Raw genomic sequence first — 23,077 nt, forward strand, 5'->3', positions numbered from 1 at the left:
ACTGGGGGACCAGCACCCAACTTAAGGATCTCCTCCGCCCAGAGGAGAGTCGGGTTATTGTATTTCCTACATCTGGTACTTAGTATGTCTTATTTTGGACAGACAGTGTACTCACTTTTCAAGACATTGCATGCCATCATTTTAAAGGTTGTGTTGCACACAAAAATATGGCTTTGAATCCAAAATAGATTCTCAAAATTCTTGAATGCATTATATTTGATTCTGCCCACCACTAATCACAAGCCACAAATTGGCGGGGGGGATATAAAAAAAATTAAGATATTTTGGTTTACCGTGAGCTTGAGCTCAACTGTGAAGTGTGTTGAGACACTTGCTGCACAAGACAGCACAGGTGAGAATGATACAAACTTTTTATATGTTTGACTGTGCTTATAGAACTGAGGTTTTTATGAGGATGTTTTAGCATAAAAATTCCCATCTTATATTTGGGCCAATATGGTAATATCCCAAGATCTCACATGATTTTATATACGTAAGGTGCAGCATTTGTTGAGGTCATGAGAACACATTTAATGCTTGATGGTGTCAGAAGTTTGAGTGCATCATTGAATACTGCAACAGTTGTGAAAGGTTCACCGTAGACAATGAGTCAAAATGAGTAAACGTGCAGAGATACATTTGTAGTGATGGAGAGTATGCTAATCCTTGGAGAACCCGAACAGTTATGTGGAACTTACCTCTATCACCTCCCTCACATTTGACACTACCAACAATTACAATGAAGAAGAATTATGGTAGAGTTGCTCTGTTAAAAGGGATTTTAGGAGAAAAATAAAATTCATACAAGAGGCATTGATAGTCTGAAGAACTGAAGAAATGGTGAGGATAAATGGACAGAAACAATCACATTTCACACCATAGGAAGAGGAATATTGTATTTACACTTTTACATATCACACAGTAATTATTTCAGCCTGTTCTTCAGATACTGAAGTATCTGATGCATCGCATCTTTCCCCCCACTCCCCTCAAGCCATATTAACTCAATGTGAATGTTGGAAGCCAACAATCGAAGGAACAGAGTTGCCTTCAAAACATAACTTTCCAGTTGTCCTTCAGTCTCTGACGAAGTGCAGAGTCTCTTTGTTCTGTGGCTACCTACTTCTTCATCTTCTTCCTCCTCTTCCTCAGAATCTCGGCTACGTTTTCCACTTACAGATGACAATCCATCCTGGGAGAGTTCCGACTCGCTTCCATGCATACCATTTGTTTTCTCGCGGCCTGTGCTTTGCAGTGAGTCTTCACTGCCTTCATTATGCAATAATATATCAGTGGTTGCTGCCTGTTCTATACCACTGGGGCTAATATTTTGTTGAGGTACCTCTGATGTTGCCTTACCCATGCTAGTACTACTCGCCAATGTGGTTTCTTTATCACTCTTATTGTCTTCGTCCATTTTAATTCCTTTCATTCTCTGTCTTAACTTTTCTCTCCTCTTTCTTCTCTGGTTTGACCATGTATTGGCTACTGCACATATCTGTAAGGTCTTCATGTGTTGCTTTTCACATAGGACTTTGTAGGTTATCTGAAAAAAGTAAAGAAAAAGGTATTTTATAGAGAAATATGTTAAGAGAGAAAAATATTTCAACAGCATTTGAGCAATTGTGCTGCACAATAGTATGGATATTTTTCTTTTTTCACAATTAACAGCTTGTCAAAATAATAAATTGAAATGTAACAATAAAGATAAAATGTTAAAACTACCAGTGAAGTAATGATGGAAGACAAAACGACAAATATGTCTGGAAGTAATATACAGTATATAAGCAAGTAATTCCTGCATATTCTTTCCAAAATTAGGTAACAGAAATTAAGGTGCGGGTATTATCTGCATCAAGGTCAGTAAAGAATTGCTGACATACAGAAATCTGGAAGTTGAATTTTTCCGCCCACTCTGTTGGCAAATCTGTTCTTGCCAAAACTGAGAAGGGTTCCGTTTACATATCACATCATTTACGTGGCGTCAGTTTAACATCATGTTTAGGACCAGATTACAGAGGATATTGGAAGACTGTACAAGGGAAATGGATGATGATGATTATTGGAAGATGACAAATGGAGGAGGAAAATGTAAATAGAAGAGTGGTGGAAGGAGGGGACAAAATGGAGGTCAGTGATCCAGTGCCTGAGCCAGAAACTCCCCAGACAAAAGTGACGAAAGGAGGAGAAGGCCAGCATGAGTTCTCATTCTAGGTTGTGCAAGCGAAAGAAAAGCTCCACATTATTACTGAATTATACGGAAAGAAAGAACTAAATGGAAATTCTAAGTTCCCATGGAGGGAATTAGATATTTTTCCAACAATAGAGCACATCAAAAATCAGATAAAAAATTAGATGTATGGCTTTTCAGGCGTCTGCTCTATTAACCAGCGTTTCGTCTTAGGTCTGACACTAAACTCATCAGAGTCAGAGGGTAGGGTCTGACACATCCCACTCTGATGAGACCTAAGACGAAACGCTGGTTAATAGAGCAAACGCCTGAAAAGCCATACATCTAATTTTTTATCTGATTTTTTATGTGCTCTATTGTTGGAAAAATATCTAATTCCCTTCATGGGAACTTAGAATTTCCATTTAGTTCTTTCTTTCCGTATAATTCAGTAACGCTGGTTAATAGAGCAAACGCCTGAAAAGTCATACATCTAATTTTTGATCTGAAGAAAGAACTATGCAAACGAGAGGAAAAATAAGGCTTACCTTAAGGAGGCAAACAGAAACCGCCGTGCATTTTGTGGAAGAAAAGCAAAGTTTCCAGAAATTAAAAATAGGATATGCAAAATGCAACTGAAAAGATCCAGTCTGGATATGCGGTTACAAGTGAAATGTGTCTGCTGAAAGCAGAAGTAAGAGAGTTAAACATTATGGATTGTAAGGCTAGCTGTGAAAGGCTCACACATGTTTCTGAATGAAATAACTTCAGTTTTCACAAGAATATTACACTGTACAATGTCTCCCAGCCAATTTCAAAGAAAATATTATTAATTTTTCACTAAGTTGTTAATGGTTTGCGCCAGAGAAATTCTATTTTTATTTGCAAATTGGTAATGCAAATCAGGCGTATTTATTGTACTGTAGTATTAGGTTCTCAATACACTATGGTAATAAAAGAAGAAGTAGAAGTAGTATTAGTAGTAGTCCGTTATAGCTAGTACAGCACACAGTGAGAACCCCATGGTAAGGGCAGTTCTTCTTATACCCCTTGAAAATTTACTACTTATTATACATGTTTGAGTAAGGAAAACAACAAGCATCAAACAATATGCATGTTCACATATCAGAATTAGAAAATAACTAACCAGTAAACCATACTATGGAAATTAACCATGAAAATGAAAGTTTTGAACCAACTGATTGCCATTTCATACCGATTTTAATGTTTTTTTTTAAATTTCCCTACTTACAAAAAATGGGATGTAATGATAATCTGCAATAGCAAATATATTTTTTTGCCATTATAAATTCTTGCTACTGTATCAATATTTAACAAAGCTATCTTTTTTTTTAACAAGTTGTTTTACGTCGCACCAACACAGATAGGTCTTATTTCGACAATGGGATAGGAAAGGGGTTAGGTGGTGGTGGTGATTTGTGTTTCAAGAGGAAGTACAACTAGGCAACCATCCTCTATATAACACTAATCAGAGGGAAAATATGGAAGGCGTCCGACACTTCGAAAAATGAAGGTATCGGCCAAAGGAAGACAAGGGCCACGAAGGGCGTAAAAATGAAAGACTCCCTAGCCCTCACAAACCTAATAGCGTCTGGGTCGGAAAAGAACAAGAGTTGACCAAGAGAGGTCGGATAGGATAGATAAAAGTGAGGAGCCTGGCACAAGTAAGTGGAAGCAATGCCAGGACTCAACTAAGGGCCCTGTGGTCGTCAACCCACGTTCATAGTTCAGAGCCCCTGGGGCCCCTATTATCGCCTCTTACGACAGGCAGGGGATACCGTGAGTGTTATTCTACCGCCCCCACCCACAGGGGGGAGGAAAGGGGTTAGGAGTAGGAAGAAACGGCCATGGCCTTAATTACGGTACAGCCCCGCCATTTGCCTGGTGTGAAAATAGGAAAACCCACATCAGGGCTACCGACAGTGGTGTTTGAACCTGCTATCTCCAGGATGCAAAATTTCCCTCCTAAAATTGGGGAAGTGGGGATCATTCGCATATATATGGTATATCAAAACAGGAAAATCTTCTGTTACTGATGAACTGAGTGTTGAACGGATCAAGTCGATGGGAACTGCAGGAAAACAGCGGATGTATAAACTATCTCATAAGATCTAGGAAGGAGGAGAGACACTAACAGATTGGTAAGAAGTATTAACATTTTACTCTTTAAAAAAGTGACAGGAAGAAATTTTCTAACTACCAAAGCATCTCATTAACATCTCAAATGGGAAAACTGTATGGAAGGATTGGGAAAATTAGACCACTGACAGAAGTGAAGCTCTCACAGGAACAATGTAGATTCAGGAAGGGCAGATCAACAATAGATTTATTTTTGCATTTACTCGCATAATTTTTGCACCAGTTTTGAAGTGCCAATTATAGATTCTTTTCTTCTCAAGTAATTTTTACATTTGAAAATAGTTTGTAATGAAAGAAAACCTTAAGAAAACAAATCCAATAATTGCACTTACTGGTAACAATCACTATAATTCAACAATGCACAGTGACTGAAAATTTATTTTTTGCAACATGCATAACATATCAAATTTCCAGAAAAATTTCCAGGAAAAAAAAAAAAAAAAAAAAAAAAAACAACAGCAACTTAGTTGGAGTCAGTCGCCAACCACTGCCATTGTTATGCGACTTAGTTTCGTGAGAGTATTTGCAAGTATGTTTCATGACGAAATGAGTGGTCTGCGGGAGACTCCTGTAAATGCAACAGTTACATGGCCAATTTTAAAGTGGGACAGATGGTTTGTCTGCCAGTCACTTAACAGCAGTTGTCTCAAATCGAGTTCCTCACAGAAAGTTCAAGGTAGGTATCCTTGCTCTCACCTTAAACTTGAACTGCCTTCTATCAAACCAGTTGTATCTAATCTAATCAGCAAGAATGCTTTCCCAGAACCCCTCTAGGGACACCGTAACCTTGATGTCTGTGTGGGGACTTATGTGGTCTTTGATCCCACAGGCTGGTCCAGCTCAGTGTTACCCAAGCTGCAATGGCCTCGGAGATAGTGGGTTCAGTCTTAATCTCCTTACATTTAATTTCTCTTATTGCCTAGCCAGCCTCTCTATCTCGGTTAGTAGGGTTGTATGGAGGTTTCTTTCTCTCCTAATCACAAGGTTTGGGTCATGACGAGGTGATATGTTGCTTCTGGGAGAGTAGTTGCTAGCGACCTACCTTCAGACACTGGGTGCCCTCTGGAGAATTGAGGCTGATCTTGGCATGAGGGGGCCTGGTGAGGGTTGGCATTTTACTTCCCTAGCTACTCGTGGGATCATAAACTGAACCCGAGCATTTTAATTTTAAGTGTGCCACCCATCTACGGTGTCTTTAAAAGGTTCAAGGCAACATTTCAGTAGGACTGAGAACATGTCCAGCCAAGAAGTGTGTGAAGATACTGTAACTTGCCTTGATTCCTAGTTGCATCCAGGTTCGATGAACAGAGTTTTCTACCAGAAAGCCCCTTCTTTATTAGCAATTCTGTAGAAATGATCGTTAGCGGTGAGGTTGATGAGGTGCGGAAGCCACGTTATAGCTCTGTACTCATCAAAACAAGTACAGTCAGACAGGACAGAAAGTTACTTACCCCCAGGCTTGCCTAATTTGGGGGGGGGGGGGGAAGAGAGACAGACAGACACACACACACACACTCTCTCTCTCTCTGTGTGGGTTGGCGACCACGGAGGCCGTTAGCTGAGTTCTGATATTGCTTCCACTGACCTGTGCCAGGTTCCTAACTTTCATCTATCCTGTTTTGGTCAACTCTTGTTCTTTTCCCACCCCGATGGTATTAGGTGCCGAGTCCTAGGGAGCCTTTCATTATTACACCCTAGAACCGTATCTTTATTTGGCCAATGTCTTCATTTTCGGAAGTATCAGACAGTTGCCCTGTTACACCTTCCTCTTAAAAGAACAATCATCATCAGCACCACAACCATGTTAAAAGAGGACTGGAGACCAAGATGACAGCTGCCTGGTTACATGAGCTGTGGTACTGAATACGATAATTCCTCAGCCGTACTGGCAGGCTTTCCTGACCAAGCTTGCAGCCTCTTCTATCAGATAGCTCCTAAAAATCCTGAAATAATTATACTCAAACCCTCAGACCAGTAATAAAACCCTTCCAATTAGCCAGGAATTGGACATATGGACTCAAATTTAAGAAGCATATAGATACATCATCGTAGTTCCAAATTAGCGAAAGTCCTCACCTGCAGCTCTTGCAGTAAGCTGATCACTTTCTCTGCTATCACATCGAGAGAGTACATCTCATCCTCGCCGACAGCTTCCCTTGGAACACAGAAGGACATGGGCACCTGGTTCTTCTTGCGTGGTCCGCTCTTGATGCTGAAGGCTGACTTCAAGTCTACATCAGGCAGGAAAGTCCATGCCAGTCCCCAGCGTGCCGTGTTCCCTTGACAGAACTCTGTCTGTGCACTGCTGGTAACACCCAGCTTCCTCAGTTCAACCATCAGCAGCAGTAAACTACTCTTCTGACCAACCTTGGTTGTGTAGATTCTGAAACATGTTTATTATTCCGTTAGTGACATGATGTTTAGTGTCTACCTTTGTGACTTTGGTCTCTCAGAGCAACATTTTAATCTGTTTCAATTTCTAGCGTAACACTTAATATTTATGGACATTTATATGTTCATATATTTTATTATTATTATTATTATTATGTACATTTTATAGCCTTCATTGGACCACTCTAGCCTATTTTATAGAAATAATTTTTCAGTTTCCTGTTAGCCCAGTACTTCTTCATTCTCTTGGATCTTATCTTTCTTTATCGGAATCACCCTTACTACTGTCTGTTCATTGATTCTGGTTTGCAGTCTGGTATGTTTGTGAGTTTCCTGATTTTGTCGGTTTTGTTTCTTAGGTCTTCCACTGTAATTTGTAGTTCATCCACATCTTCCTTGATTTCTGTAATCCACTTAATGTTGCACTTACTATTCCATAATTTTTCTGTTATTCTCCTGGTGATCCTGTTCTCTGGTGTCCTGATTAGATGTCCAAAAAAATGAAATCCGTTTCTTCCTGATTGTGCTCATTACTGGTTCTATTTCCTCATAGACTGTTTCATTAGATGCTACTCTCCAGTGTCCATCTTTTTCGTATGATTTGCTGATGAATGTTCTAATGATTCTTCTCTCTTTCTTGAGTATTTTGTCTATATGTGCAGTGTTAGTTGTGTTGACTTTCGAAGGTAGTTAACCTTGGGTGGAGCAAGCTCCGATTTACAACTAAGGTTGTTAACCGCAGAGGGACAACCCCAAATGTTCAGGGTTCTGGGTTGGCATTTCCTGCTAACCCAATTGGGTATGGTTTCCCGCCAATACTCGGGTGGCTGACTGCAGTTGTTTCCCACTGGGCGATAGGGTCGCCTACACCTTACTTTTGTTATTATTATTATTATTATTATTATTATTATTAACAAATACATCACAACTGGAAGATATCCTAGTGGCAATATTTACTTACAGTAGTATGACAATGAAATAAAATTAATAATAATAATAATAAATAATAATGTTATTTGCTTTACGTCCCACTAACTACTTTTACGGTCTTCGGAGACGCCGAGGTGCCGGAATTTAGTCCCGCAGGAGTTCTTTTACGTGCCAGTAAATCTACCGACACGGGGCTGTCGTATTTGAGCACCTTCAAATACCACCGGACTGAGCCAGGATCGAACCTGCCAAGTTGGGGTTAGAAGGCCAGCGCCTTAACCGTCTGAGCCACTCAGCCCGGCAAATAAAATTAAAACATAAATTACATCACAAAAAATACAACAAACAATTCCATGAAAAGCAAATATTATGGAAATTATATCGAAACAAGTAATTTAACACGTTGAGTGCCAGACTGATTTTCATAGGATTGCCGTCTAGTGCCGTGAGCTAATAACATCGAGTTACTCCCTGGTGTCAAAACGTTCACAGGCTTAACCAAGCAAATGATCGCTGAAATAAGGATGTGTTTATGATATATTAGGTTAAATTATTATGTATAATTGGTAAAATATCACGCAAATGTACACGTACACGCACCCCCATATGGGGTCATACTTATACAGTAGTTACTGACACAAACCTCGGTAATATTTACCTTTTCCTTTGCAGGGACGCGTTAAATGCTGTTGATTATGAGAGATGTGTTAGCGTGTTACTACTGGAGCCGTAAAAATGTACGATCCCCGATTTTAGGTCAGGAAATGTTTGTAAATGACGATCTTCCGATTTTAGGTTAGGAAATTTCCGTATAGAATATAGTTATATAAAGTAATGAAAATCATGTGAATTTGGTAAATTAGGATGTAACAGAATAATATTATAAGAAGTAGTAGTTAAGTAATACTGAACAAGTATATAATTTTGTTTGTATAAATTTTAATTTGAGTAAGAGAACCTAGCAGCGATGATTGTGCAACATGGGAAACCAGTGACTATATTGTTGAAGACAGTCATAATTTTTGCAACAGCTGGCATAGAACCCGGATTACAATGGGGATACGTATGCTGAAGACAGTAACATCAGTGTGGATGAACGTGCGAGATCGCTATTTGCTCTGTACTGGGTTCAAAATCGCTGTAACTGTTGTAACCAAGGTTGAAGTTTACAAAACACAACTTTTATTGCTTCACTTTATGATATTTACACAAATAACTGAAATTTATTTTGAAGCAAAAAGGAATATTGAATCTTGAGAAAAGTCTGTCTTTATACAATATGTACAGGTTTGCAGTCTTTATATACACTTCTATCTTGAAAAGATAGTCTTTGTGAATTGACACGTTGATAGTCGAGAACTATCTGGCACACTAACATAAATGTTCATGAGAGTCCTTGTTTGTTGAAGTGCCTGAATTCCTAAAAAAGCAAGTTCAATTGATTGAAGAAATTCCACCTAGCGAAACTAAGGGAGCTTGCATAAGTTAGGGAATGAAAATGGCTTGTAAAAGAATTACGGAACATAGGCAGCGGAAACAGGTAAGGGAGCGGTGACCAGAGGTGAAACCTCGTACTGCCAGAAATTCAGTCCACCTGGTCGAAGCACATTTTCAAGAGGAGTAGCCTCCGTGCTCGACGTAGGGTGTATTCTGGAGCTGGACACCGGGGCAAGTGGGCAATTGAGCAGGCCGGGAGCTCCTATTTATAGTACACTCGATGGTCAGGCACGCGCACTGAGGGCTGCGCGTCGAAGCTAGCAGAATGATACACAGGCGCGCGTACCGCTGGCTGGCGGAGCGATAAGGGAGCGCCGGACATACAACACCCTCCCCTCCTAAATGCGCCGGTACGGCGTGAAACGGCGGCGGCGCTGGCGGCGACTGCGATGCTGGGGCGGAGCTGCTGATATCTCTGTTGTATTGTCCGGAGCTGGAACTGGGCGGAGTGGCGCTGTCTCGTCCTGAAAGGAACCCATTGTTATTAAATGATCTAAAGCGCGTTCAGCAATAGATTTATCTGGTTTAGCGATAGCATCAATAGCTGGACAGGGGCGGTAGCGCAGACGTATCTGATCTTGATGGCGGCAGATACGTTTCTCCGTAGTCTGTATCTCGTAGAGACGATGACCCAAAGATCTGCAGATGACTCCAGGTATCCAGAGTGGGTTGGATTTGAATGTCCTGGTGTAGACCTTGTCGTTGAGGGAGAACTTCGTTGGTGATGTCTTATGCTGGGCCGGGAGAGGCTGTAACAGAGAAAGTAAAGTTCTGTGAGGTCGTCCATGGAGCTTCTGTGCAGGAGTGATATGATCAGCGCCGGGTAGAGTTCTGTAGTTGTTTAAGAGTTGGAGCAAGGCTTGGTCTTTAGTTAAGCCTGAAGAGACAGCTTTCTTCATACTTCTTTTAAATGTTTGTACGAAGCGTTCAGCTTCACCATTAGATTGAGGGTGAAAAGGTGGTGCTAGGATATGACGAATGCCATTATGTGTACAAAAGTTCTGAAAAGCAGTAGCTGTAAATTGAGGTCCGTTGTCTGAAATGAGTACTTGCGGTAAACCTTCTGTAGTAAAGATTTTCTGGAGAGCACGAATGGTAGCTTCGGTTGTAGTAGTCGAATGCATATCCACGACATATGGAAAGTTTGACAGTGAATCGATGACTATTAACCACATGGAATTGAGGAAAGGACCTGCGAAATCGATGTGAACTCGTTCCCATGGAGTAGTAGCAGGAGGCCATGAAGCAAGATCAGAAGACGGGGCGTTCTGATTCGTTTGACATTGCTCACAATGACGTATTAGCTTTTCGATGGCGGCATCAATACCGGGCCAGTAGCAGTGCTGACGGGCGAGTTGCTTTGTTCTGGATATACCCCAATGGCTTTGGTGTAATAATTCGAGAACTTGTTTTTGTAGGCTAAGTGGGATAACCACTCGGAAGATGGTGCCTGCTTCTAGTAGTACAACTCCGGCACGAGTCGTGAGACGATGCTGCATACGATGATAAGGTGCCAGGTGGGCAGGAAGTGTGCTCTGAAGAGGCCAACCGTTGCGGATGTAAGTACGTACAGTAGCAAGTGTACTGTCCTTATCCGTAGCTTTAGCTATGCAGGTAGCATCAATAGGAAAACTGGATACAGTATCTTCAAGTTCTATGTCCAACTGAAGACATTCAGATTCTTGAGAATCGAAGGCAGTATCAGGACCAACGGGTAAGCGGGAGAGAGCATCAGCATTACAATGCTGGGATGTGGCTCGATATACAATCTGATAGGAATAATCAGAAAGGAACATGGACCATCTTTGAAGCTTTCTGAGGGAATTCTCTGGGATCTTATTACCAGGATGGAATAAGTGTACGAGAGGCTTATGATCGGTAATGATCAGGAAATGGTTGCCATAAAGATATTCATTGAAACGGCGAATACCAAAGATGATGGCTAGAGCTTCTTTCTCTATCTGTGAGTATCGACGTTGATGGTCATTAAGTGTTTTCGAAGCGAAGGCGATGGGGCGTTCTTGTCCATGACGATCCTTCTGGGAGAGAACTGCACCGACACCGTAGTCTGAAGCGTCAGTAGCTAGCGTGATGATCTTGTCGGGCTGAAAATGAGTGAGTTGTATAGCTTGAATTAAGGCGTTGTTAATTGTTTTCCATGCCTGTTGGCATTGCGGAGTCCACTGAAACTTAACACCTTTTTTACGTAGAGCGTTTAATGGAGCTGCCACTGTAGCGAAGCGTGGAATGAACTTATTATAATAGTTCGCTTTGCCTATGAAGGACTGAAGCTGCTTGAGGTTCTGAGGTGCTGGCATGTTTACTATCGCGGAGACATTCTGCATACTAGGACGAATTCCATTCTTATCAAGTATATGTCCGAGGTAGTGAACTTGAGGCTGAAAGAAGGTACATTTAGCGAGATTCGCTCGTAGGCCATTGTCTTTCAATTTCTGGAGAAGGAGGCGTAGATTGGTGAGATGTTCCTGATGATCTTTTCCAGTAACAATAATATCATCCAGGTAGTTAGCACAACCGGGAATGGAGGCGGTGAGTTGAGCCAAATAGCGCTGAAAAATAGCCGCTGAGGATGAAACACCGAATGGGAGCCGCTGGAGCTGGAGCAGTCCGAGAGGAGTGTTGAGTGTGAGAAATTTCTTAGATTCTTCGTCTAAAAGTAGCTGGAGATATGCTTCTTTAAGATCAACTCGAGAGAAGAATTGTCCACCAGAGAGACGACGGAATAAGTCTTCTGGACGTGGAATAGGAAAGATATCGGTTTCGAGTTGTGCGTTGACTGTAGATCGAAAATCGCCACAAAGTCGAACATTACCATCAGGTTTCTTGATTACCACGAGTGGAGTAGCCCATTGACTAGAAGTAACTGGTACTACAATTCCAGTTTGTATCCATCTTTCTAATTCTTTCGTGACCTGGTCTTGAAGTGCTAGGGGTACTGGACGTGCTTTGAGGAAGCGAGGCTTAGCTCCGGATTTCAGCTGTATGTGAGCTGTATAGTCTTTTGCTGTTCCGAGCTGAGAGTCGAAGACTTCAGGAAACTGCGCTAGGAGAGCGGTAACGTCAGAAGTAGGATGCAATGTAGATACGACGTTAATGTTGTCATGTATCTGGAAACCAAATAAGTTAAATAGATCCATGCCCATAATGTTTGATGCAGTGTAGTTGTTAACTACGAGAAGAGGAATGGCCTTCTGAATTCCTTTATAACTAGCCTGATGCTTAATTTGACCTTTGATGTCAATTTTCTTCTTGTTAAATGTCACGAGCTGGATGTCAGCTGGAGAGCATGAAGGTGAACCTAAGTCGTGGTAGGTAGTCAGGTTAATAATAGAGACAGGTGATCCAGTGTCTAATTGAAAATCGACAGATCGATCAGAGAATGAGAGAGGAATGATGATTTTGTGAGAATCCTTTGTGGGAAGAATAAGATTGATCTGATCAACTTCCATGTCTTGGCGGGGCTGTATATGCTTCCGGCGCGCTGCAGTAGTTTTAGCAGGGCGGGGCGAACTTTGACAGACGGTCTGAATGTGTCCAAGTTTATTACATCGTTCACAAGTAGCTTTGAAAAAACGACAGTCACGACGTTCATGATGCTTGAAACAACCTCGGCAGGAAGGCAGGAGTTTCGAGGTGTTTTTAGAATTGGGCTTCCGTGTAGCATGACGAGAGGGAACCTGGCGAGAATGCTTGGTGGAGAGCGCCTTATCCGTACGGTTCACTGTAGCAGAGGACTTGCGGGCCTGAGGCGAGACTTGTGCAACTTCGTGTGGAGAAGCTATGGCTGCGGCAGTCTTGGTAGTAAGCTCATAAACCGTAGCAATACGCTGGACGTCTTCTAAAGAAGGGTTACTCTGCTTGACAGCGTCAAAACGTATTTTGTCTTCAGGAGTATGTAAAATTATCATGTCCCGAATGAGAGAATCAGTGTAGGATGAACCACAACCGTCCTTGGAGCAGATGAACTGGCAGGGTTTAGCTAGACCACGCAATTCAGTTATCCATTCAGTATGTGTCTGATGGGGTTGCTTTCTGCTCTGAAAAAATTTATAGCGAGCAGCCACTATGTGAGGAGCTTTGGCATAGTGTTCCGTGAGACGGGCCAAGAGCTGTGTGAAGGGTACCTCAGATAAGTGTTCTTCTGGACTTAATTTACGTAGTAATTCACACGTAGCATTGCCAACCGAACTAAGAAATAGTGCGCGGCGGCGTTGATCATCTGTGACAGAATGGCAGATGAAATGCTGTTGCAAGCGGGCTAAATAAACTGACCATTCTTCCTTAGCCGGATCAAAAGCAGAGAACGGAGGAATAGGTGATGGCTGTGTAGAGACAGAAATAGCTTGAATAGCCTGAAGTAATGCTGCCTGTTGTTGTTGCATAAACTGTTGTTGTTGCTGCTGTAAGGCTTGGAAGACCGTAGCAAGTTGTTCCGCAGTAGCCATTGCGAGATGCGTGCAGGAAAGAGGAAGGTAAGCTGTGTGTCAGAACTGGTTGGAGTGTCGTTGCTGTTTAGCACGTCGCCGTAGAGTTGACAACTGGGCCCGTTGAATTGTAGTGTTGGTTTCGTGTGTACCTCGTCGCTATAGAGTTGGCAACTGGGACCGAAGAATTGTAGTGTGTTGCTTTTTTACCTCGTCGCTATAGAGTTGGCGACTGGGGCCGAAGAATTGTAGTACGTTGCTTTTTTACCTCGTCGCCATAGAGTTGGCGACTGGGGCCGATGAATTGTAGTGTCGCTTTTTTACCTCGTCGCCATAGAGTTGTGTTGTAACCAAGGTTGAAGTTTACAAAACACAACTTTTATTGCTTCACTTTATGATATTTACACAAATAACTGAAATTTATTTTGAAGCAAAAAGGAATATTGAATCTTGAGAAAAGTCTGTCTTTATACAATATGTACAGGTTTGCAGTCTTTATATACACTTCTATCTTGAAAAGATAGTCTTTGTGAATTGACACGTTGATAGTCGAGAACTATCTGGCACACTAACATAAATGTTCATGAGAGTCCTTGTTTGTTGAAGTGCCTGAATTCCTAAAAAAGCAAGTTCAATTGATTGAAGAAATTCCACCTAGCGAAACTAAGGGAGCTTGCATAAGTTAGGGAATGAAAATGGCTTGTAAAAGAATTACGGAACATAGGCAGCGGAAACAGGTAAGGGAGCGGTGACCAGAGGTGAAACCTCGTACTGCCAGAAATTCAGTCCACCTGGTCGAAGCACATTTTCAAGAGGAGTAGCCTCCGTGCTCGACGTAGGGTGTATTCTGGAGCTGGACACCGGGGCAAGTGGGCAATTGAGCAGGCCGGGAGCTCCTATTTATAGTACACTCGATGGTCAGGCACGCGCACTGAGGGCTGCGCGTCGAAGCTAGCAGAATGATACACAGGCGCGCGTACCGCTGGCTGGCGGAGCGATAAGGGAGCGCCGGACATACAACAGTAACTATATACTTAGTCTACATCATCATTGTCCGACTTGTTCGATATATCGTCCAGACTATCTGCACTAAATCTCTTACTGTTGGATTTACTCGTAACGACTTAAAAAAGAAAAGGAAACTCACAGCTCTGCACACTTACATAAACAATCCGTGCGCTAGATAGACAATGACTTTGTCACCCTACAAAGCACTTTGACGTACCCATATGGGGTCGCGCCAAAACAGGAACTGAGGAATGGAAGGTGGACTACGCATGTACTTAAATAGACGACCATCAGATGGCAGGAAGAGACTTTATAGATCTTCGAAACACATACTTACTGCGCACCCAAATGGGTTCGCACAGTTCTCGAGTTAGAACGAACGCACGACCCCATATGGGGATGTGAAGTTCAAAAACTTGACTACTCTCACGTACCCAAATGGGGTCGCATGGCACTCAACGTGTTAATGACAACAAAATAAGAAAAAGGAAGAACATTAAAACAAGAAACAAAAATTACCTGATAATTAAAAATGTCATATAAATAGAGTAACATAATAATTAAACGCAACTGCAAAGAAATCCATACAAAATTTGAAGGAAAAACAAAGTACTGTACTTCCTTCCATATAGCATAAAATAATTACAATACAGACACTTAAAACCATTATTTCCCTCACTGATCTCCTGCCAGGTTGGGATGTTTGCAGCACCTTCCCATCTTTTTCCATCTAACCACACTGTTCCTCCTTAACTATATTCAAATCCAGGTTTCTTCTAATTATATTATTCTTGATCGCTTTCGACCACCTTAGTCTAGGTCTTCATCATCCAAATTGACGTTCTACCCTCTTTCATCCTCTTAACATGTCCAAACCATCTTAAGTTCATTCCTCTCCATTTCTTTGTAAAGCTTTTCCACTCTGATTTCTTTTACCTATTGTCCTCACTTCCTGCTATGTCCTTTCTTGTCTTTCCTATCATACTTCTTAAAAGGTTCAATTCACTGGATTTTATTCTCCTGTCTTTTTGTCAGTGTCCAGGTCTCTGCTGCATGTGTCAGTATTGGGCGGTAGTATATGTTATACATCACCTCTTGGAACTTCCTTCTCCACACCAGGTTTCTCGCACTCTGGTAGAACGCATTTCCCTGTTGAATCCTTTTTCTGATCTCTATGTCCAATCCTGTATCAGTTCGTTCTATAATTTCAAAACTTTCAACACTATGCCCATGCAGGATACGGGCGCACTGCTTTCCTGGTTGTGGACAGCGTCTGTATACCATACGCATACCTGCCAACTTTCCCGATTTAGGCGGGAGACTCCCGATTTTCGACAGTTCCCCCCCCCCCCCCCCGATTATTCTGTTATTTCTCCCGATTTTAGCTTATTTTTTGGTGAACTTCAAACATTTGTTTCAAATCCTTCTATTTCAGCATTGTACGCCAGTGGTCAGAAGTCCTTCGCTCAATGGCCGCTTTCAACTGAAATATAAAAATTTATGAATATCAGAAATGCGTTTGAATGTGCAATGTTTATTGAAACCTGTATATCAGAACGCGTATAGCCTATCAATTGTAAATCTCTCGATCTCGCGTGCTATGTTCGTGTTTGTTCACATCAGTCTAATCGATTGTAGAGACTAGTCGCTAGATTTGGAGTCTATTTTACCAATGAAGTGACAGAATTTCAAAGAAAGAGACTAGTGACTTTCTTTTTAAGAGATTTTAGGAGCCATTTGGAGAAAATTCTGGCAAATTTTGATTTATTACTTGATAAAAATAGCATTGTGCTTCGCATAATCGCGCGAGCGCGTGATGAACATACGCATTTACTAAGTAATGGCATCTAAGTGCAGGAATTCATAATATTTTCAGAAGGCTTATCAGAGACTGATCATCTCATTCACATACTTCCTGTGAGGGAACAGAGACGTGTAATTTTTAACCTTGCAGCCTCGTATAACAACATTCAGGTTTTGAGGTAATAAGTGTTATAATAGTGCTTCTGTATTGTGTAAGACATGTAGAAAAGCAGTTTTAACCAATTGTATCTCCTGATTTTTCCTGATTTTCATACCAAAATCTCCTGATTTTTGGTTTTATAAAGTTTTCAGGTATGGGTGTGATTTTCTTGCGTGTTTATACGCAGCTGCACGTATCCCATGCGGTTCTCGTCCCTTGTTTGGAGGTAGTAGTTTATCTAGCGTCCACTAGAATGCAGCAGTTAATGGGAAGCTCAAATTGAAACGATAAAAAGGGTGGTTTCTTCTTGCCGTGCCCTCTACTGAAGCATTCAATGTGCCAGGGTCTGAGCGCGCCAGTTCTGTCGCGTCAGCTGCGTTATGTTCAAACATGTCCTCATGCCGGCTCAATGAAAGTGATATCTTGGACGCAGACTGATGATTCATCTGTACCTTGAAAAGAAAGTAGATGGTGGTGCAAGGTTGGACTGTGCATAGCCTGATGTTTTCAGGGCTACTATAACAAAACAAATTACTCCTAAATAGGTAAATTTTTTATTTCAAATATAATTGTGTTTATTTGTGGCTTAAGTAGCCACATTAAATGATTCATTTTTGTCTCAGCAGGCTTATTGGTAAAACCTGAATGTAAATTTTTTTTCCTGTATATTTTTTATGTTTTTCATAAGACTAGTATAATTAAACTACTTTAGATATGTACTCCCGAATTAACATCTTCATTTTGAAGGGCTGACACCTTCATATGATACAAAAATCAGGTATGTACTATGTTTTGCTGTTGTGTTGTGTATTATTAATTCCATGTCATTAGAAATGTCCGTAAATTTATGATTCTTTTCAACCATATGCTCTCCCATTGCCGAATAGCTTTTATGTTTGACCGTATTAACATGTTCTTTGTACTTTATAACCAAAATTCTTCCAGACTGTCCTATGTATTACTGCCTACATATCAGTACAGTGACAAATAGAGATACCTATAATGGTTAAGTTTATCAACAATGAAATTCTATGGCATGTTTTTACCGGATGTATGCATAAGTCTTTTCCAGTTTCACTAAGAGATGGCCCCAGCGAACAATATGCAGCGTATGAATTTGATACATCAGTTTGTACGTTTGACATTAACCTATACAAATTGATTCTGCCAAACACTAGCGTCTGTGTTGTATCATTCAGTGATCATGTCGACGTTTGTGCCTGAAAAAGAACATCAGCGGCACGTATTGCTTTTCTTATTTAATCAAAAGAAAAAGGCTGTGGAAAGTCATCGCTTGTTGGTAGAAACATATGGTGAACATGCTCCATCGATTAGAACACGTGAGGAATGGTTTCGACAACTCTTGAAGCCCAGCAAAACTGTTAATGCACAACGCTATTGCCAACAAATTATTAGTTTAAATCACGCACCGATTGAAAGACGACCAGAACGGGCCAGAAGACATGGCAAAGTTATTCTGTTACATGACAATACGCCATCTCACAAGCAAAACCAGTGAAAGACACCTTGAAATCGCTTGGATGGGACATCCTTCCGCACCCGCTGTACTGCTCCCGACCTGGCGCCGTCTGACTGACACCCCTTCGTATCAATGGGGCTCGTGCTCACAAAGAATTTGCAATATAGGCAAGTTATGGGATTGCTAGCATTCAGAAATTTCGAGGAAGTTGGAAAATGGCTCGACGAATGCTTTGCTGCAAAAGACAAGCAGTTTTCTGGCATGGTATTCATAACTTACGTGAAAGATGGGCGAAGTGTGTAGAAGTTGATGGTCAATATTTTGAATAAACAAAAAATGAATTTCCCTTGAAAATTACGTGTTTTTTTTTGTCATAAAAACCGGCAAAAACTTATGCATACACTTAGTACGGCCAGATGCCCTTCATACTGTCAACCTCAGTTGAGAAGCAAGTGAAGATGAAATGAATGATGCCGAATGAAACTGAGTAAGGAACTGGCTGTGTCCTATAAATAGGAACTGTCCCAACATTTGTCTGGAAGTGAAAATGGGAAACTACAGAAAACCATTTTCAGGACAGCTGACGCTGGGGTTCGAACCCAGTCATCTCATGAATGCGGAGCTTGGCTCCATAGCCGTAGCTTGTTAAGACGCGTAGCCACTCCAATTGGCTAATAACAACCACTGTATGAATAATTACACCATTAAGCCTCACCTGACAGCAGTACCAAGTTCCTTGCTCTCCTTCATGAGCCTGACGATGAAGGCAACCTCACCGCCTTCCACCACAACTTCACCGACACTGCCCGTTGGTGCATTGTGTGGAGGGTGCCTGGAAGGCGATCTTGACTTGCTCACAGGATCCAGCTCATCCTCGCTGCTGAAGAAAGGAGGGTTACACATACAGAAGTCGTACACTACATCTGGTTCTAGAACGCCTTTCAGAAGAGTATCGCCTCCTGCAGCCTTCACTGCCACACAGAAAACAAGAAGAACAAAACTATCACCACCCACAGTAATAGTCCCGGCATCAAAACAGTTTAGTTAGAAACAGAAAACAGGAAATGGTCATTGTTAACTGGCAATATGCATATATAATTAAAACAAATAAATGCTCAAGTCTAATTCTTTCATGGTGTGGTAACTCCTAAAATAAACTTTCGTCTTAAATGAAATTCTCTTGATGCATAGAAAACAAATACTTCTTTTGATTAGCAAATATCAGTGGTCACTGCCAAAATATATTTTTTTTTTTGCAAGTTGCTTTACGTCGCACCGACACAGATAGGTCTGACACCGACGATGGGACAGGAAAGGGCTAGGAGTGGGAAGGAAGCGTCCGTGGCGTTAATCAAGGTACAGCCCCAGCATTTGCTTGGTGTGAAAATGGGAAACCACAGAAAACCATCTTCAGGGCTGCCGACAGTGGGGTTTGAACCCACTATCTCCTGAATACTCGATACTGGCCGCACTTAAGCGACTGCAGCTATTGAGCTTGGTATTGCCAAAATAAATGTTCTGTTCCAATTGAGTTCAGTTGAAAGATGGCATTTTTAGACAAAACAGTAGAAGTATTATGGGTGCACTCTAAGTTAATGATGCAATCCTCACAGATGCATGCTCGACCAGACAGGTAGAGGGAGAGGAGGAGTGGAAAGACACTGTCAAACATCCAATGATTCAGAGAGACGAGTAAGTTTATTTTCGTCCTTAATGGTACCCTCCTGTATATTAGTCTTTCTATTAAAGTAAAAACAGATAGAATAGATAAAGGGTATAATAGTTATGTAGAAATGAAAAGGTTAGAATTACCACGGTTTTCAAGTTAATAACATTTATTATATTAAGGATGTGTGTAACATTTCACCAACCCTTTAGAACATAGATATTTTTCAGAAAGTTGTTTTCAAATTTACCTGAAAATTCTTAATTGTTTATTTGAGAATTGATTCAAGAATAGGTAGGTACTTTTTGCTATTTGTTTTACGTCGTACTGAAACAGACAGGTCTTATGACGAGAAAGGGATAGGATTGGGGGAAAAGTGACCATGCCTTAATTAAAATTAAGGTAAGGTGTGAAAATGCAAAACCATGGAAAACCATATTCAGGACCACCAACAGGGGAATTTGAACCCACCATCTCTCGAATGCAAGCTCACAGCTACTTGACCCAAACTGTGTGGTCATTCATACGTTTTAATTCTGAAAATGAGTTCTTAATATCCATGCCTCACTACCATAGCAAAGGGTTGGTCTGGCTAAGATTTTCCAAAACCTCTTAATTATGTTATAATGTTCATTATGCTCCATGTTATGAGAATCCCTGAATGATGAAAGCATATTGTTGGTTTTTAATTTTTTTTTACAAATTGCTTTATGTCACACCGACACAGATAGGTCTTATGGTGACGATGGGATAGGATAGGGCTAGGAGTGAGAAGGAAGTGGCCCTGGCCTTAATTACGGTACAGCCCCAGGACAATATTCATGCACTGCCGTCTTGGAATAGACAGGCTCTTTTCTCTTCAATCCGGGCCTTTTACATCTATTTCTTCTCAGCCCCAGATGAGCTTGTTTCTAGTTCTCAGCTTCATCAGAAGGGCGGGCTTCAACACTCACTGAGGGGCCATTTCGCCAGATCATCAATCTTGACGCAAGAAACATAGGTTAAGAAGAAAGCCAGATAGGCATAGGAAAAGGGAAGGAACATGAGATAAAGATGAATACAGGTAATAAAAGGCTAAATGCTTAGTAGGTTTGGTACACACCACTCTTCATGGTGATCTGAACATGCAAAAGGTTTCCTCAAGTACTGTTGTTCCTTCACAACAACAATTTCAAAGTGATTCCTTATACTCCTTACTTGTCTACTGTGTGCCCAGCAATTTTTGGTTCTTCTCATTGTTAAGGGCACACTACAGGGTCACACATTTTCCAGTTATGCTCCTCTTACATCATCAATTTTCAAGTGATCAAGAGAGACCTCTAAATTAACCTTTGCAGTAGCCATGCAATCACGATGGTGACATGCAAAAAATGTATTAGTGTAATGGGAGACTACGTGGAGTGGTGACAGAAGTTTCTGAGTTTTCGTGTAGGTATTTTTTGAGAAAAGACTTAAGAGACTTCAGAACTTAAATGCAGCATGTATAATAGCAAAATCAAAAGGGTACATGTGGCATTGAATTTTTAATGAGTGCTCTGGTCAACGTGTGACTACATGAATGGATGAAATCATTCATTGTGTTTACAGAAATCCATTCGTCTACATTATACTGAATGAGATTTTCATTGCATTGTTAAATCCAGTTCTACAACATAAGAGGTTACACTAATCTAGTGAACATTTGGAATGCCCTTGTTGGAAACAGCTCTCATCATTTTGACAGAACAATTGTTTTGATGTGAAAATTCAGGCAAAGAATGATTTCAAAAATAAAATCTACATGGAAAATGAGGTAAATAACCATGTCAATTGTTTAATCTGGTACTGAATTTGAGTCCAATTTAAACCACATGGTGGTACATGAAAACAAAATTTATCGCAGATAACACAGTAGGAATTTTTTCATGATGCTCCTTAATGAAGCATGCATAGAATTTGTACTCACCAGTGATTACACTCTGGAATGAGAATCTGGTGTGATAAACAAATCTAAGATATGAAGAGACACTAATTTTTGCCCCATTTCAATTAAACATGGGACTTTTGAACTAGTGACATTAGAATACAGGGAACTAAATAAAACTTTATCTCATCTTCATTAGTTTCCAATCACCCAACATCATCCCCCTTGCTCTTTCTAAACTGTGGTCAGACAACTGTTTCCTAACACAATCATTTGTTGTGGAACTGAAAAGAATATAATTTAAAATTTCTGAAAGCTCTGTTGGAGGACGATCTAAATAATTATTTTGAAGCATATATGATACTTCACAGTTTCCAGTGACTGAAGGAACAATTAGACAGTTTTTCCCTGTTGCCCATATCCAGTCGTATTCATTCTTTCTTGGGCGTTTTCATTGTGACTGAGCTAAATCAACCTTAAACTATAGCAATCGAGACTTTCACGGCCGGCGTTACAAATCACGTCAGTGTTTTCCGGGCTTTTAGGCCGTGGTCCAGGAGCATGTGATGTTTCCGACTGACTTCGATAGCAGCGAACCAAACAGTGGAATGAAGCTGTGTTGTAATACCACCTCATAATATAGTGCAGGCTGCGGTGCGCTGCTCGCCTATTGGTCCACCATGCTGGAGGGGCGGTCGCTGATTGGCTGTCCTATGGCCAATGGTTGAAGCATTAAGGAGCCCGAGATACAAAGACCTGCCTTGGAGGAGACAGGCAACTGATTACCCGTAGCTTTTTCTGTTCTGCTGAGGCGATCGTGTCTTTCAGGATATAATGCTTTCAGGACAGGAAACCAAGATTTGTTGATCCGTTCAGATTCCTCCTTATGGTTGAAGCTGTTGGTGTGCTTCACGATTTCAATAGCTTCCCTTTGTAGCCGGGCATGATACGATACAGTGGTTGACAGTACTTTGGTGTCGCTGCACTGTATGTGACGGCCTGCTAGCAGCGACTGTTGATCTTTCTGCTTGTACCAGACAGCTGCGTCTTTTATGCTCCTTCAGTCGTGTGGCAATGCTGTGTTTTGTAATGCCTACGTACACCTGGCCGCAACTGCATGGGATCTTGTAGACACCTGCTGAGGAGAGGGGATAGCACTTGTCTTTGGCAGACTTAAGTCATCACCATAAGTCGTGTAACTCATTGCTGAGCGTCGTGACCCCATTTGACTTCACACAATATTCTGGATTAAGCGGCGCCAACTTTGACGATGTTCAGCTTCTCTTAAAGTCTGCTGAAGAGTCAGACCGGTGGTACGCAGAACTTGATCAATCCACCTACTCGATGTCCTTCCTCGTGGTCTTCTGCTGAAAACTTTGCCTTCCACGATACATTTCTCCAGATATTCACTATCACGTTTTACAATATGTACGAAAAATTGGACGATTCTCTTTATGACGCGAG

At 41.2% G+C, this 23,077-nt stretch overlaps 1 protein-coding gene across 1 annotated transcript in view; it reads right to left on the bottom strand.

Moving 5' to 3' along the window:
- Positions 1-820: 820 nt before the first annotated feature.
- LOC136882099 (U6 small nuclear RNA (adenine-(43)-N(6))-methyltransferase) overlaps positions 821-23,077 on the bottom strand; it is a 39,826-nt gene continuing 17,569 nt past the window's right edge. Inside the window, exons 4-6 of the mRNA XM_067154625.2 lie at positions 18,760-19,015; positions 6,407-6,713; positions 821-1,546 (exon numbers count right to left, since the gene is read on the bottom strand). Coding sequence (XP_067010726.2) covers positions 926-1,546; positions 6,407-6,713; positions 18,760-19,015 — 1,184 coding nt within the window. The 3' untranslated portion in view covers positions 821-925. The remainder of the gene's footprint in view (positions 1,547-6,406; positions 6,714-18,759; positions 19,016-23,077) is intronic.

Source organism: Anabrus simplex, chromosome 10 (genome assembly GCF_040414725.1).
Source record: "Anabrus simplex isolate iqAnaSimp1 chromosome 10, ASM4041472v1, whole genome shotgun sequence".
NCBI classification, from domain to species: Eukaryota; Metazoa; Arthropoda; class Insecta; order Orthoptera; family Tettigoniidae; genus Anabrus; species Anabrus simplex.